This window comes from Ursus maritimus, unplaced genomic scaffold (genome assembly GCF_017311325.1).
Source record: "Ursus maritimus isolate PB19 unplaced genomic scaffold, ASM1731132v1 scaffold_19, whole genome shotgun sequence".
In the NCBI taxonomy this organism is placed as follows: domain Eukaryota; kingdom Metazoa; phylum Chordata; class Mammalia; order Carnivora; family Ursidae; genus Ursus; species Ursus maritimus.
The window spans coordinates 6883182-6900586 of record NW_024424341.1 but is presented as its reverse complement, the minus strand read 5'-3'; the positions used below and the strand labels follow the sequence as shown (position 1 = coordinate 6900586).

The window sequence follows — 17405 nt, the reverse complement described above, 5'->3', positions numbered from 1 at the left end:
CAGTCCCCACCAAGCACAAACCTGGCTGCCCCACTAACATGAGCTCCCTTTAAAGACACAAACCCTTTCAGATTCACTGCTCTATTCCTCAAAATGCCAACATTTGAATTACACAGGACAGATGTCAAAAAAAAAAATCTGCTAAATTAACCACTGCCATCAAGTGGGTGCTTTCTCTAAACTCAGTTGGGAGCCAACATGAGATATTTGTTATCATCGTTAACATTATTCTTCACCATTTTATTAGTGCTGTCACCTGAGGCAACTTGTTCAGTCCCTCTGGAGCTGTGGAATAATAAGGCCGGCCTTACAGGATTGTTGTCTCATGGGATTAAACGAGTTAGTACATTTAAAGCGCATAGCAAGGATTTCTCTTAGGCCTCGAGCATGGGGGCTCCCTGTCGTTCTGCATTCGACTGAAGCTGCGATCCACGGCAGCCCTTCCCCCTGTTTATCTTAGGACAGCCATCGTAGTAATTATTAACTTCCACTAAGCCAGACCTTGTCCCCAAGGCTTTATTTTGTTAGCTCCGTCAGTGCTCTGACAACCGTCTTACGCGGTAGTTTCTGTTATTGTTCCCATGGTCCCAGAGGCAGAAACTGAGGCAAGGAAGGAGTAGGAACCCTACACAAAGTCATGTGACTGGTAAGCAGCAGAGCCCGGCAGCAGGGTCCAGGCTCTGAACCAGGGCACTTACCTGCCTTGCCGAGGAAACTTTCTGCAGGGAGGCCTGCCCTGGTTCCTTTTCCCTGTGCCTCTGTCCTGAGCCCCTGCTGTGTGCAAGGCCAACTTTCCCCAAACATCTTCATGAACAGAAGACAAGATGGCCCACTTGGAAGTGGGGATGGGATTCAGCTGCTCACATGAGAAGTCCTAGGTAGTTGCTTCCATAAATTTTATTTTAAAATTAATTTAAAAAACACCTGCATACGTTCTCCTTGGAAGCAAAATAAAGTGGTATAGATGACTCCCCAGACCCCGTCACTTCCCTTATGCCTGGAGGTGACCACCACGATCAATTCGGCTTGTGTCCTTCTAGACTTTTTATTTTTTATTTTATTTTTATTTTTTTTAAAGATTTTGTTTATTTATTCGACAGAGATAGAGACAGCCAGCGAGAGAGGGAACACAAGCAGGGGGAGTGGGAGAGGAAGAAGCAGGCTCATAGCAGAGGAGCCTGATGTGGGGCTCGATCCCATAACGCGGGGATCACACCCTGAGCCGAAGGCAGATGCTTAACCGCTGTGCCACCCAGGCGCCCCCCTTCTAGACTTTTTAAAGTGTGTTTAGGTACACATGCAAGTCACCCGTGGAAAACATATTTTATCTTGTGCCTGTGTTTTTACGTAAATGACACGACATTTTACAGTGTTCTGCCACTTTGTTTTACTATTAGAAAATGCATGATATAATTTTTTGGGTGAGTTTTTACATCAGAGATGCTACACTGTTTGTGCTGTTTTGAAATTTTTCTTTCCTCATTAGCTCTCAGCCTCCCATGTTAACACGTACAGACCTTCCTTGTTCCTTTTTAATGATGCTTACATATAATTGTAGCATTTCCTTCCCCCCCATTTTTATTGAGATATAATCGACATAAAATGTTGTTTTATTCCAAGGTATACAAGGTAATGATTTAATCTGTCTTGCAAAATAACCACTACCGTAAGTTTAGTTACCATTCGTCACCCTTTCATAGTTATAATTCTTTGCCTGCAATGAGAAATTTTAAGGTCTACTGTTTTAGCAACTTTAAGATACACAATACAATATTAACTATGGTCACCATACTTATTTATTTTATAGCTAAACGTTTTTACCTTTTGACCACCATGACCCATTTCCCCCCACCCACCTTAGAGCATTTTCAATGTGGCAAAATTAAGTGTTTTATATGCATTATCTCATCAGTTGTCACATCAGTGCTATGGAGTAGGTTGTATCATTATTCCCATTTTACTGATAAAATTCCCATTTTATCAATTCCCATTTTTACTGATAAAATTCCCATTTACAGAGAGACTGGGGAATGTGTCTTTGGTTCTACAGCTACTCCATGAGAGGTCTGGGACATGAACTCTGACAGGTTGCTCCAGGAACCAATATTATCTAATACTCCTTGGGTGGATGCTTTAAACTTTCCCCACCAATGCGCATTTAGAATATGTCCAGGGTTTTGCTGCTAATAAGTACAGCCACGGTAAATGTCCTTGTATGTGCTTCTTCTCGCATGTGTGTTTCTCAACAGAGAAACGAAATAGCCAAGTCATGGGGTTTGTGCAATCGTTAACTTTTAAAGATACTGTTCAACTCTCTTCCAAAGTGACTGTGCCAAGCCATACGCTTTAAATTTTTGTAAATGTTCAGCCCGGGGCACATCCTGGGAACTGGAAGGAGATCAGTTTCAAGTGAAAAAGAAATCACTTCTTAAGGCATTCAGGTTGGTCGTTCTAAAAGACATTCACAGTTTGGGTCCTTAAACATTTCGTGATTTGCAATGTCAGCTTTTATATATCACAGAACTGGGCAGCATGTGTTAGGGAGCAAGGAAGTAGATAGAAGAGTCTATAGCAGAATAGAATAAGAAGGATAAAAAGACTTAGCTCCTGCCTAAAAAAAAAATTTAGCCATTAGTAGTAGTAGTAATAGTAGAATGAATAGAATAAGATAGAAGACTAGAAGTAACTCTCTGGGGAATCTGGACATAGGAAGTAGTTGCAACAGTATAGGAAAATAGAACTGTTACTGAGCACAGCCTACGGGCGGATACTTTATATTTCACTGACATCCTCAAAACAACCGTACCAAGTGGGTGTAATCATTCCAGCTTCACAGGTGAAGAAGCTGAGGCTGAGAGTGCCATAGGAATGGACCCAGGTCACACAGAGAGTAAGAGGAGAGCTGTGAACTTGGTGTTTTGTTTGTTTGTTTGTTTTTTAAGATTTTATTTATTTATTTGAGAAAGAGAGAGAGATCACGGAGGCAGAAGGAGAGGGAGAAGCAGACTTGCCGCGGAGCAGGGAGCCCGATGTGGGGCTTGACCCCAGGACCCTGAGATCATGACCTGAGCTGAAGGCAGAAACTTAACCGACTGAGCCACCCAGGCGCCCCATGAACTTGGTGTTTTTGTCTCTACCACTGTGCCTCTCAAGCCTTCCCGTCCCCTGCACGTGTAGCCACTTCGAGGTGCCCGAAGAGGTGTACCTGTGCCCACGGGCTTTGCTGTCTTACAGGCCATCAACTTCTTCGCCAGCGACGTAAACTACCTGTTTGAAGGGGTGTACTATGGCCCCCTGGTCTGGATCATCTGTTCATTGCTGATTGCTTGCACTGTCACCTCCTACATCATTCTTGGACCCACTGTGCTCTTCGCCACTCTTTGCTATTTCCTGATTCTACCAGTGGAGGTAATGTCTTTCTTTGCTACCCATTTGATGTTGGTTGTTCCCCAGAACTCCCGGGGCTCCGGAAGCTGGGATAACTCTGAGTGGAAATATTGACTCCACTGTGGTTAAGTTTCAGCTTCCATTTCTGCCTCAAGCTGTTCTCTGGCCACACCATTGGCCAAAGAAAGAAGAGGTGAATATAATGTGCAAAAGTCCATCTCACAGATTTCTGTCGGGGATTATCTGCTTCACAGACTTTCCTTAGTAGATGTCCTGTATGTAAGGTTTTTGTTCCTTCTCTTCTGCCCAGAACATGGTAATGTAATAACCCAGATAGCATTTAACATTTGGCTGAGCACAGGATGAGGAGGGAAGGGAAGCACATTTGCTGACCAAGATTCAGGTGAAATAAAATTAGGCAAAACAGGAAGTGACTCTTGGATTATGTGTGCTCTGAATTATTGAAATCAAGTGTTTTCCTCCCTCAGCACAAGTATTCTGATCAAAAGGTGGTGTAACTATGGGTGGGGTCAGGGTGCCCAAAGGCAAAGAAGTCGTATTTGTGTTCAGTTGGACAAAGCCTGGCTTGGGACACAGGAGAGAAATACCCCCAGCATGTGTGAGACAGGTGCTCTCAGGCATGATGGAGAAGTTTCCGTTGTTAAGTCTTCAGCAGGACCCTAGAATCTAGAGTCACAATGGATTCCAGCAGGCCAGGATTCAATCCAGGTATTCAATCCACATCTGGATTCTACCTCTGGACATACTCCTAGTTGCCACGCTTACGCCTGGGTGAACTCTTCCGCCCTTGTCAAAAGAAGCTCTTGCTGTATCCCGACCACAGGTGTTCCTGATCAAAAAGATTGTTAAGATACACAATCACACATCTGAGGTCAGCGACCAGCGCATCCGTGTGACCAGTGAAGTTCTCACCTGCATTAAGCTGATTAAAATGTATGCATGGGAGAAACCATTTGAAAAAATAATTAAAGGTATGGAAATCTGGTTTTCTGCTCAGAGCCTTGGGGCGCCATGGTGAGCCAAGCCTCTCACCTTTTGGGGAGTTCTTTCATGCTCTGGGAGTTGTTCCGTACTCTGGAGAATGTTCTTATGGTTAATTTCCGTGCATTTGCTTTTTATCTCTCAGACCTCAGAAGGAAGGAAAAGCAACTACTGGAGATGTCTGGGATCATCCAGAGCCTGACCACTGCGTTCCTGTTTATAGCCCCCACGGTGGCCACAACGGTGATGTTCCTTATCCACACGTGTTTACAACAGAAACTCACGGTTTCAGTGGCAAGTGCTTTGTTCCCCCCTCCCATATTGATAGGGAGTTTTTCTTTTGTGTCTTTTCCTAGACCATGTCCCTCAAAGATGTGAAGGTTTTTGCAGATGGATAATAGATGTTGATTTGGATTTTCCAAACTTTTGGGATGCTCAAACTTTCTTCCGTCGCAATCTGTCTGACAAACTGACATCCCTTGGATAGCAACTGTGGGACGGAGGGATGACAAAGTCCGCTGGGGATATAGGAGAGGCGAAACGCATAAAGCCCTGATGGTTCTGATACATGCCTTGAGGCTGAGAATCCTAAATCAAGGCGTTTGTTCGAACCCAAAATAGGGCCCTGAAAATATCCTTTAAATAAAAGCTAGAGCTTTTTCTGCCTTCTCTTTGTGGTCTGACCCTGGCCCAGAAAAGCAGCAGCTGCCTTTTGGGGGTAGAATCCCAGTTCTCTGAGGAAAAAAGTCAGGGGGCTGCTATGGGGGAGGTTGGAATCCATATGAGTTTGAGGCAGGACACTGCACCCGAAGCAGGAGGGTCTGCAGCCAATGGCTCGTTTGTGCTCCAGACAGCGTGGCCCAGGCACGCACTAGAGAAGCCCCCTGAAGGCTTGAGGGTGGACGCAGGGGCTTTTATAGGAGAAACTCTCCGCAGGAGTTTAGGGTCGCACGGCACTCACACCATGAAGGAGGAAGAAGGGAGTGGAGGTGGGGCATGGATTGGAAAGTCTCCAAGGTACTTGAGGTCCCATTCTGAGATCCTGAGAGCCGAAGGTGGTCTGCTGTAGCCAGGAAAAGTCTCCAGGAGAGAGTGAGGCACGGATTGGGCTTGAAGCGCAGGGACATTTGGAATATTAGAAAAGAGTAGAGTATGTAAGGCAAGGAAGACCGAATACAATCATAAGAGCAATAATAGTGTCAAGCTCTGTTGACAGTAGACAGAGCTCTCTCACGTGTACTTTCTCGGTGTTTCCCTGTACTTTATTCCCGTATCCACTTGATGATTTCGACACTATGCCAATGGGAAAACTCAGCTTAATGGGGGAGGGGACCTGGCCAAAGTTGCAGAATCACCTGGTCGCTGAGCTACGACAGGAGCCAGGCCTACAGACATAGAGATGTTAAGACGAGTGCTCTTTCCCCACTCTTTCCAGTCTCCCCAAAATACTGGCTCGGTCCCTGGCACGGGAAGGTCTGCCTCTGTGGCTTCTGGCTCTGGGATGGGGGCCCCAGGGGGTGGAGAGAGAAGGACAGCTCTGTGACCCCCACCACCTTCTCCCCTCTTTGCCCAGGCTTTCAGCGTGGTGGCCACCTTGATTCCCATGCGGCTGTCCGTGTTCTTTGTGCCCTTTGCGGTAAAATCCCTCACGAACTCCAAGTCTGCAGCAGACAGGTTTAAGGTGAGTGCTCAGAGGACTGTTTGCCCGGCTCTCTGTTTGGGTGTTCATTTGCCTTCGGTCAGTGTGATGTTGCTCCCGAACGTGACCCCGGGCCGAGGCGGACTCCAGCCTCTGTGGAGAGGGATTGGCCAACTCAGGGACCTCCTGTACCCAAGCTGGGGTGGGGGCTGGAAAGACAGATGAATCAGGCCCTGGGGAGATCTTAGGAGAGTCTATACAAACCAGGTCTCAGACAGGAGGTCTGCAGACCCCGTCCAGGTTTGTATAGGGCTACCCTGATGGTTTTGCTTTAAAAAAAAAAAATTGTCTTTGTTGCTTGCATTTAAAAACCTGGAAATTCTTTTTTTTTTTTTTTTAAAGATTTTATTTATCCATTTGACAGAGATAGAGACAGCCAGCAAGAGAGGGAACACAAGCAGGGGGAGTGGGAGAGGAAGAAGCAGGCTCATAGCAGAGGAGCCTAATGTGGGGCTCAATCCCACAAAGCCGGGACCACGCCCTGAGCCGAAGGCAGACGCCCAATGACTGAGCCACCCAGGCGCCCCAAAAACCTGGAAATTCTATATAAAAATCAGATTTCTGGATTTTACTGAATAATCGGAAGATCTGGGAACATCTGACCCACATTCTCCTGTGGCCACAAACATCTGGAGCTGAGGCGATGAGGCAGTGAGATATTTAGATGAGGCAGAGAGATATGGTTTGCTGCGGCCTCTCTGTGCCTTACCGCAGCTCCAAGACCAGGGCTGTTTTACCTACCATCTATCCTCCTAGCAACGGTCTACTTCGCTTCTTTACATAGCTGGTCTTGCCCCTACAGCAGCTGAGCTTAAAACCCCTTACCTAAACCAATTTATAAAGATATTTTATAGTCTTCTCACTTCAATGCCTGTAGTTCCCAACTTCTTCATTTACTCATTTCTTCATTTATTCAAAAAATATTTATTGAGGGGCGCCTGGGTGGCTTGGTCAGTTAAGTGTCTGCCTTCGGCTTGGGTCATGATCCCAGAGTGCTGGGATCGAGCCCCACGTTGGGCTTCCTGCTTGGTGGGGAGCCTGCTTCTCCCTCTCCCTCTACTCCTCGCCCTGCTCCTGCTCTCTCTCTCTCACCGTCTCTCTAATAAATAAATAAAATCTTAAAAAAATATTTATTAAACACCTACCACCTCCCAAGTACTGAGACTGAGAAGACAACTGTGAGCCTGACCAACAGGATGCCGCTCTCAGGGAGTTACAATCCGGTATTAGAAACAGACAACTAGCCAGGAAATTAATGGTCAAAGAAGATAACATCAGATCACATGAAGAGCTATGATGTCAGTAAATGGGCGATGTTCTAGAGAGTATGTGGGGGAGGCCTGGGGCAACTCTGGGTAGGCTGGACCCAGAAGGCCCCACTGTTAAGGTGATTTTTAATCTGAGTGATGATAATGAAGCATCAGGGACCGCAAGTGCAAAAGCCCTGGGGCTGGAACGCACTTCGCTTATCTGAGGAAGCACAAGACAGTCCATTACTTGTGAATAGCCCCAGGAGCTCCCTAGACTTCTCAGCTGACCAGGGCTCCCTGCTGCCTTCTTCCTGTCCACTGGTACACCAGGCTCTCCCATCCTCCCCTCTGTGCCTGTTTTCACCCGCAGGGTGGGCAGAGATGAGGAAGCTACGGTGTGGGCTCCGAAGGGTAAGGATGTTCGCTGAAGGGTTGCCTGGAGGGATAGCTCGGAGGTTAGAGAGCTTTTGGCTAGGGATGGTGAGTTATGGTGGCAGAAGGGGGCAGGAAGGGTAACGGTGAGGGCAAAGATCTTGAACCTGGGGGTGTCTCCCGGGGCTGGAGCTGCGTGGCGTGGCCCTTTAGATGGGCCCTAGCTCTCCGGGTCCCCTCACTCATCAGGGCATCTTTAACTCCTCGTGCTTCAGCCACTAAAGTTTTCTTTTTTTTTTTCTTTTTTTTTTTTTTAAAGATTTTATTTATTTATTTGACAGAGACAGCCAGCGAGAGAGGGAACTCAAGCAGGGGGAGTGGGAGAGGAAGAAGCAGGCTCCTAGGAGCCTGATGTGGGGCTCGATCCCAGAACGCCAGGATCACACCCTGAGCCAAAGGCAGACGCTTAACGACTGCACCACCCAGGTGCCCCAGCCACCGAAGTTTTCTATCTGGCCCTGTAGGCATTTGACCTTGAGACCCCTAGGCTGGAAGGGGGAGGAATGATCCCTTCTTCCTCCTTTGTGTCCCCTGGTGCTGTCACCCAGCTTCCAAATGCCCTTGACTTTTGAACTCTGGGGTGCCAGCTTCAAAGGGCAGAGAGAAGAGAGCCGTGAGCCCTCAGGGAGGACCCCTCCTTGCAGGCAACCACAGTTAGGAAGTGAGCTGGCTGCTGGAGCTGTGGAGGCCTGCACACTGGGGTTCTAGAGAAGGCCCAAGTGGACGCTATCAGCAAGGGTCTCCAGACCATTTTTCTTTTGTGCTGTTTGTTAAAAACAACAAGTGAAAAGCACTGAATGGCATAAACAAAATTAGAGACTGAGAATACACTTAGAACATTCAGGGGTAAGAGGACCCCCCCCATTTCTTTTCCCTATAAACCCGTTTATCAGCATTTATTAATATCCAGATATGTGCTTGTCATACGGACTCATTAAGCCAGTGTATCACTCAAAATTTATCTAACAAAATTACAAAATATATGATAACAATTTAAGCAAGGGAATGAAAATTTGGGGACAGTGGTTACCCAGTGGGGAGGGCATGGAGGGTTTGGCATGAGGAGGGAGGGCATGAGATGAGGAAGTACCCCATAGATAGGTAAAAGTTATGGATTTGGGGTTCAGTGGTGGGCTCATGGGTATTCACTGTTATTAAAATGACTAAACAAGTAAATGCCCAGCTAACTAAACAAAATAAAGAGACCCATGCAATTCCCAGTGAAGGCTCTATGTCTTGACTCAAATGTTAAAATTAACCCAACTCAATATACCTACGTTTCAATTAAAAAAAGAGACCACCTTTTTTCTTTTGAAAATAGCTTTTTGTTTATCTTTGTAAAATCCTGTGTGCTCCTTGTAAAAGGTTCAGCCAGTGCAAAAAGTTACAGAGAATAAAAATTGCTCAACATTCACTACCTAGAGATAAAAACCGTTGTCCAAAATGTCAAGAAGTTATCTTTCTAGATCTCTTTCTAAGCAAATCTCCAGGGAGAGACGTGTGCCTATAATGTGACTGCAGTGAGATCATTCTTCCCACCCCCTCTTTTAATGCGAGCACTCATGCACGTTTCCCGGCCAAGGAGATGGAGACACAGAGAGGAGTGACCTGCTCGTGGTCACACTTTGAAGTTTTCCCACACGGGTTTTCCCACTGTGTGTTACATGGGCAGACCTTTTTACTTTGAATAGTTATAAATGAAATTTAATTAGAAAAGTGGCACATGTATCTGATAATTCCACAGTGTTGTCACCCATGTAAAATGAAACAGAAAAGAACAGAGTGGGCAGTATGCAGATATCAAAGAGTGGCCCAGTGGTCCAAAATTTGGAAAACCCTGATCGAGAAATCCCCCCAGCAGAACCTAGCTCCCTCTGTTTCTTAGGAGTTTGTGAACCAGACCGATAGGCAGGCCAGCAAAATGGGCACACATTTCTAGTTAGACTAAAGAACTGAATCCCTCCTTCCTCCTTTCTTTTTGTCTGTACAGAAATTTTTCCTCCAGGAGAGCCCTGTTTTGTATGTCCAGGCATTGAAAGATCCCAGCAAAGCAGTGGTTCTGGAAGAGGCCACCTTGTCATGGCAACGGACCTTCCCTGGGATTGTCAATGGAGCCATGGAGCTGGAGAAGAATGGGCACGCTCCCAAGGGGTGGACCGGGGCTCAGCCAGCTCCAGGAGCCCTCGGGCCAGAGGACACAATGCACAGCCTAGCCCCAGCGTTGCACAAGTTAAACCTCGTGGTGTCAAAGGTAGCCTTAGCCAGGCCGTGCGGGCAGGCTGGCTGCCAGACTTTCAGGGCCCGAGGCTCGAGCTTCCTGGCTCTGCACTGTTTCCCTGGCTAAAAACTGCTGTCTCTAAATTCCTCTTTTAAATACAAATTGTTCACAGAGGGCAAGCACAGGAAGAAGTCTTTCATACTTCAGTGGGAATCAACTGATCATCCAGAAGTTTGTTTGTTTGTTTGTTTGTTTGTTGTAATAACAAGACCCAGAATAGTGTGTTATATGCTGGGAGACAAGGGGAAAGAGACTAACATTTACTAAGTTGCAGTATGTGCCAATCTGATTGTTCCGTGAACTCGCCTTGTCTGGCCGCGTCTTTGACTAACATTTGCAAGGGCAAGCTTCCCTTCTTATCCAAATTTCACCTTTGCACTTTCAAGTCCAACTTGATTGCATTCCTTCCCTCCCACCAAGGCAGTCCATTGGTGACACCTGTCAGCCCTCTCCTGAATCCAGCCACCTCTCACCAACCGCCCTGCCCCCCACTGCCCTAGCCCCAGCCACCACCGTGCTGTCCAGCTGCTCTAGGAGCCTCCTTATCGGCCCCTCTGTTTCCACTTTTGCCCTCTTACCATCCGTTACCATGCAGTGGACAGAGGGCTCTTTCTGAACCATAAACCAATTCAAGTCACTCTCTTGCTTAAACCCCTCAGTGAGCTCTCACTGCAGTTGAGATACAGCCCAGGTATTCCCTGAACACTCTGCTCGCGGCTCTCACCTCTTCTCCCACTCATTCCCTGTACTAGCTCTCTCGTTGCACTTTGGCGGCCAACCTTGTTCCGGTCTCATGACCTTTGCCCCTGCTGCTCGCACAGCCTGGAACTGTCAGATCTTCCTGTGTCTGGCTCCTTCTTCTCGTTCAGGTCTCAGCGGCAATGACAGCTGCTTTAAGAAGCCTTTGCTGGCCAAGCCATCTAAAATTGCTTTGGTTCGTAGTAGCCAATGAGTTTGACTTAAATCATTTATCATCATCTATTATTTACTTATTTTGTGGTTTATGTTTCCCCCACTGGAATGTAGCATGAGCGTTCTTTTCTTCCTCCCTTGGTACATGGGAGACACTCAAACGCTATTTGAGGGAGGAGTGAATGAATAAATGAGTGAATGTATGCATGAATTCTGTGAGGCTGGCTTCACTGTCCCCGTTTGACACATGAAGAAACTGAGGCACAGAAAGGCTAAGTGACTTGCCCAGGATCATAGAGTAGAATAGGTGCAGATGTGGAATTTGGGTTTCTTGCCCTGCAGGACCACCTACCCATGAATTCCTCTCTACCACCTCCATGCAACTTCCTTCCTCTGAGGGTGCGGCATTGAGCTTTTGCTGGTCTGAGGGGCCTTGGGCTGGGTGTGGTTATTTGTTTTCTGTTTGTCCTATTGTGTTCAACAACAGATCCACCCTGGGTGAGTAGTAGGGTTTGTGCTGTCCCAATGCCACTCTGTCCTCCTTGGCTTTGCAGGGGACCACGTTGGGGGTCTGTGGCAGCACCGGGAGCAGCAAGAGCAGCCTGCTGTCAGCCATCCTGGGGGAGGTAAGTGACTGCGCGCGCATCCGTGGGCAGTCCAGGGACTCCCACGCTTGCGTTCCCCCAGTCAGCCACCCCATCGCTTTCTTGCTCAACGGGCTCTGGGCCAATACACTTTTTATAAATTGAGAGCAGTTGGGCACACACCGAGGGGGAAGCATGTTATAATTATACCTCCTTCTCCCTCTCCAGCCAGGAGTATGACCTCTTAGGTCCTCTGGAGGTCTGCCCTCCCCTGTTCTCTGTGCTCTCCCCACCCCGTTTGTAATCATCCAGCTATCAAGGTGATGATACAGCATGTCTCAACGTTTAATATGATAAAAATCATTTCGTGACGCCCAACTCAGAATGGGACATGCGTCCCTTGTGAGACAGCCTCAGGAGTGCGATGCGGCGGGAGAGAGGAGGAGGAAGGAAGGGGGGTGGGGGAGAGGAGGCCCTCCCGCATGGAATGGGACAGTCTTACTGCACTCCAGCTGTAGAATTTACATGTCTGCTGGGTGCCCCTGCCCTTGAGATCTGAACCCTCCAATTCCACTGTCAGTGGATATTCGTGAGGTCTGCCTCGACTGCAGCCAGGCAGACATGGGGGTCAGCCCACTCTTTCTCCAGTTTCCAAAAAGCCCCAACCTGTTCCCCCCAAACAATTGAGGTCCTATTGCACACCTTTCACTGAACAACCCCTAAAACACCTGGCACGCATTTATGGCCGCCTCCCCAAGGGGGTTCTCACCAGCACGTCCCTAGTCAGCCCCCGCCTTTCCCAGTCCCTGGCCGCTCTCTCTGCCCCCTCCTCTCTTTGCCTGTTATCCCTCCCTCCCATGTTATTGGGAGAACAAGAAGGTTCTCCCTTTATCGAGCTCCTCCCTCAGCTCCTCCTCCCAAATATTATAGCCAAATTTACCATCTCCTTGGAATGCGGTCATGTTGTCCGTAGAACCCTCTCCTGACAGCTCGCTTCTTCATGCCCCACATGTGATGGCCTTGCCCCAACCTCTTGGTAATGGGGAAGATAAGAGTCTACTTTAAAAAAAATAGTAAACATAGTTTGAATAGTACTTGCATGTCAGGCTCTGTGCTGAAAGGTTCCCGTTTTTTCTTTCAATCTGAAAGCAACCCCTTGAGGAAGGCATGGCCATTATGGCCAGTTTATGGATGAGTAGATGAGGTTCAGAGAGGTGACTTGCCCAAGGTCACACAGCAGGTGGGGGGGGACCAGGGTTGAAACCCAGGTCCACATGGTGTCAGAGCTTTGCTTTTCCCCCTAGCAACATTTCCTGGCAGCCTCCATCCAAGGCCAATTTTCTGTGTGGCTAGTGGTTTCTCAGTTTCCTCTTGAAATAAAACAGTCACTGTCCATCTAATAAAGGAAAAACAAAAAGATATCATTTTAAAGTCTCGTTCTTGTTAATTAAAGCCTGGCTCCAAATCAGAAGTAGGAACATAGACTCATAAAGAGGAAGGAGTACAGGGTGATGAGGTCCAATGCCTGGGGTGGTAGGGATGGCGGTTATGGCCTTTTTTTGTGTGTGTGTGTGTTTTTAAATTTATCAAACAGAAAAGCAGGAAGACACTAAAGGCCCATATGCCCACCACCTAGATTCAACAGTTGATATTTTGCCACATCTCTGTAGAAACACATTGTGTAGAACTATTTTTTTTAAAGATTTTATTTATTTATTTGATAGAGAGAGAGCACACAGAGAGAGATAAACAGGCTCCTTGCTTGATCGCAAGTCCCCAGGATCATGACCTGAGCCGAAGGCAGACGCTTAACCATTTGAGCCACTCAGGAACCCTTGTAGAACTATTTTAATTAGAGAGATTATGAGACTTTCCCACTTATTACTTCATCACGATGTCCCCAAAATTAGCACATTTCCCCATCGGTGCATGATGATATTATCACACCTAACAACATCGGTAATAATTCTGTTGATATTCAGGATAGTCAGAAATGACCTGGAACTTTCTGTCTCACTGTGAAGAGCATGGAGGCACCCCTTGCTAGAGAATGGGGCTGGGGAAATAAGAGAAAAAAAAGATGGGGTGTCTTCAGTGCAGACCTTGGATTCAAGTCACGGCAGGAACTGGCCTGGCTTGGCTCTGGCTGCTGCCCCATGTTCCCAGGACCTTCCCTCAGACTCACTGGTGGGCCTGGCAAGACCATGTTAAAAGTCCCATTTACATAGGTGAGCCCCCAAGGACCTGGAGGGAGTGGGCTCTGGGCCCTTGGCTGCTGAGCCAGGTAGGTTCCTCCCCTGTGCTGCCTGGCCCTGAGGCTGGACTCACTGTGTTGCAGATGCATTTGCTGGAGGGCTCGGTGGGGGTGCGCGGAAGCCTGGCTTATGTTCCCCAGCAGGCCTGGATCATCGGGGGTAGTGTCAGGGAGAACATCCTCATGGGAGGCCAGTATGACAAGGCCCGGTAAGTTTCTGGGAGGGTCCAAGAGGACACAGGTGCATGGGGCTGGTTGGGGGAGGGATCCCCCGCTGCTAATAGTAATTCAACAGCTGCTAACACTTGCTGTGAGCTCCCTTACACGCGTCAATGTATTTTCCCCTCCCTGTGAAAGAAAGATTATTATCATATCCATTTTCTTGGTGAGTCAGCTGAGGCCCCAAGAGGTTAAATAATTTGCCTAAATTCACAAAGCTTGGAGGATATGCTAGAAACACGATTTGAACCCAGTTGTTATCAGAAACTTCATGCTTCGCTGTTATATTATACGAGTCAAAATAACCCTCCCCCTCTAAAAACATTACTTCAAAACTTCATTTGTATTAATCGATTCCCCACCTCGACGTCAAAAGGTAAAACAAATGGGGTCATGAGGTCGTGTGATGTAGACGAAAACAGTTTGGGTTCATGGTCTGGTGGGCCGCCCGCCACCGTCCTTGCCCTTCGTGGCCTCTCCCTCCCAGGGGCCGGATACAACCTGCTTGAGACGCGTACTTGGAGGTCAGGAGCGAAGTCTGTTCAGGGGAGGGTTCACAAAGTCTGCCCCAAACGCTGTAGTTGTGGTTCCGACTCTGGCAGACCCTGGCCTCCCTTGGCTGCTTGCTTGATGTGGCAATCTGCCCCCAGGAGCAACACTGAGGGGCACGTAGGTGGATGAAATCTGCCGCTGGCTGTCCTGTGCCTCCGCAACGTCAGGTCCCACACCAGCTCAGAAGCACCCCCATCTTGCCTGCTTCTCTTCCCAAGTTGTCCAACTCGGTTTAATGGCATCACTGAACTGTGTGCTGCGGTGAGCCGGGTGCCTTGTCCTCTGATACTTCACGTCTAATGGGTCACCCACCTTGGACAGCTCTATCTCCTAACAGGTCTTGTCTTTCTCTCTTCTTCTCCATCTCCACTGCCAGTTCTCGCCTGTGATCTCTTGCTTGCACTGTTCCCACTGCCCCTGCCCATGGCCGCCTGTCTCTAGTCTTCTCCTGCTCTGTTCCATCTTGGGTCCCGCCTCCAGAAAGTATCCCAAAACATAGTTCTCACCTTGTCATTGCTCTGCTTTTGGACTGATACAACTCATTGGGCAGTTTTGAAGTATTTAGTCAAAGATAAAAATGCACCAATTGCTAGACTCAGCACTGCTGGGTATTTAATGCGTAGAGAGGGTCACCCATGAACACAAAGGCCCATATGCAATAGTGTTCACATTACACATCGTTCATTGTAGCAAAAGACTAGAAACAACCCCAGTGCTCATCCCAAGGACACTGGTTGAATAATTTATGGTGCAGCCATATAAAAAAATACTATGGTGTCATTGAAACAATTTATGGTGCAGCCATATAAAAAATACTATGGTGTCATTGAAACAATTTATGGTGCAGCCATATAAAAAATACTATGGTGTCATTGAAACAATTTATGGTGCAGCCATATAAAAAATACTATGGTGTTGTGCAAACAATACAAACCTATATACGCAGCATGCAAACATATATGACCACATTCTTCCTGAACGAATACGTAAGAAACCGTAATAGTGGCTGCTTCTGGGAAAGCAACTGAGAGTCAAAGACAAGAGAGACCTGCTTTTCACTGTATCTTTTTGTTGTTGTTGTTCTGTTCAAATGTATTAGATTGAAAGAAATGAGGGGAAGAAGGAAATGCAAAAAGCTTCCGTGTGCTTTACTGGTAAACGCAGGATCAAGTCCAAATTTCTTAGTGTGGAATGCAAGAACTTTCTCTTCCCAGCTTGGGAAGGCTGGAAGGCCTGTAGCTGGGTCACTTGTCCCTTCTGCTCTCTGTCCTTTGCAGGTACCTCCAGGTGCTCCACTGCTGCTCCCTGCACCGAGACCTGGAAATTCTGCCCTTCGGAGACATGACAGAGGTGAGTGCGAGGCGAGCTTCACCCATCTCTGTTGTGATGGTGCCTTTGTAATGGTTTTCTGGGGTCCTCAGAAAACTGTGGCAATCTGCCCCCAGGATTCCCTGGGTAGGTAGAGGGGGACTCTGGCTGTTTCCCCAAAGCAGCCCATGACCCTGCAGCTGCTGCCTCAAAGCCTTCCCCACCCAGGGAGGAAACTGGGGCTCATCTTACAGTGAGAGCTGGCAAAGAGCCTACCTTACCCGCAAGGATGCGAGGCTGACCTCAAACTCCTCCTTTTGGAGCAAGAGCAGTGGAGACCCTGTGAAGATGAGAAACCCCCCATCTAGCCCCATTTCCTCCCCTCTCCCACCGCCCGCCCTGCCCCCTCTGGCCCGCTCTTCCTTTGCCAGTGGGAACAGCAGGCCTGACCTCCTAGTGGCGGTATGATTCACATTTTCATGATAATTCACCATCTTTCACATCTGTAGACACCTTTAATCTGCAATATTGTTGTCTTATCTATTATCTATTATCTCAGTCTGCAGCAACTTGAACGCATTGTCTTAGGTGAGCCTCGGGTCATTCTAGGAGGTCAGTGCTTTTATTTACCTCCTTTTAAAGGGGGGCCTGTAAACCTTTGAGGGCAGAGAGCTCAGTTGTCTGGTTTAGCGTTATGTCTTCAGTAGAAAGAAGGAGGTCTGGTCTATAGAATGGCATCGGTGAGTATGGACCTCATGAAGCCTGAGGTTTGGATGCGTAGACACAGACAAAGTGCTGTGAACAGGCCCAGCAGGGGCGGTGTTAGCGTATCAAGCAAGCACAGTAGGCACTTACTAAGCAACTGCCGAGTGAGGACTGAATGCGCAACCAAGCCTTGACGCGGGCCAAGGAGCCTGTCCAAGGGCGCACGGTGGTGAACCAGAGGCAGAGCAGTGACAAAGAGGTCACCCAGCTGCTCTTTAGACTCTGCTTCTTTTCTACAGAGACCACAAGAGTTCATGGTAGAGCAGGGACTGGGACTTAGCCCCTGGTGCCCTTGTCTTCAGGGCTGACTGAGGGATGGGCCAGCCAGCAGGTGCCTGGCACGATAGTCTGCACGTACTGTGCAGTAATTCTGGTTGCCCGTTTCCGGCTCTTAGTCTCTCCTGACGTAAGGCGTTGTGTGAGGTGGTCCTCCCCTTGACACCAACAATAGAGCCCGCTCTGGCCGTGGCAGCCCTGTCGCGTGGAGTGGGCTGTGCACGGTGCAAACAGTCTTAGACAACGAGGGCTGATGGTCCTGCAAGTCGATGGTTGCTGTCAACAGAGATTTAAAACCCAAAGAAGACATAAGGAGGTGCTCTTTCTTAAGAATGATTTGTTTTATTTTCTAAATTGCTGAAGTTTTAAAATATCGCCTGACGTTGAAGGGTTTAGGAACATTGCATCGAATTATGAGTTATAAAATTTTCACTAACTGAAAATCACTTTTTTCATTCCTTAGTAAGCAAATGTTGAAAAAGAGGTT

The 17405-nt window shown here is 47.8% G+C and overlaps 1 protein-coding gene across 1 annotated transcript in view; it reads left to right on the top strand.

Annotated features, from left to right (window-relative positions):
* ABCC11 (ATP binding cassette subfamily C member 11) overlaps positions 1 to 17405 on the top strand; it is a 69297-nt gene that overhangs the window by 20427 nt on the left and 31465 nt on the right. Inside the window, exons 7-14 of the mRNA XM_008702776.2 lie at positions 3235 to 3408; positions 4232 to 4379; positions 4535 to 4683; positions 5963 to 6070; positions 9761 to 10021; positions 11515 to 11586; positions 13883 to 14007; positions 15847 to 15919. Of these exons, the coding sequence (XP_008700998.1) occupies positions 3235 to 3408; positions 4232 to 4379; positions 4535 to 4683; positions 5963 to 6070; positions 9761 to 10021; positions 11515 to 11586; positions 13883 to 14007; positions 15847 to 15919 (1110 nt within the window). The remainder of the gene's footprint in view (positions 1 to 3234; positions 3409 to 4231; positions 4380 to 4534; positions 4684 to 5962; positions 6071 to 9760; positions 10022 to 11514; positions 11587 to 13882; positions 14008 to 15846; positions 15920 to 17405) is intronic.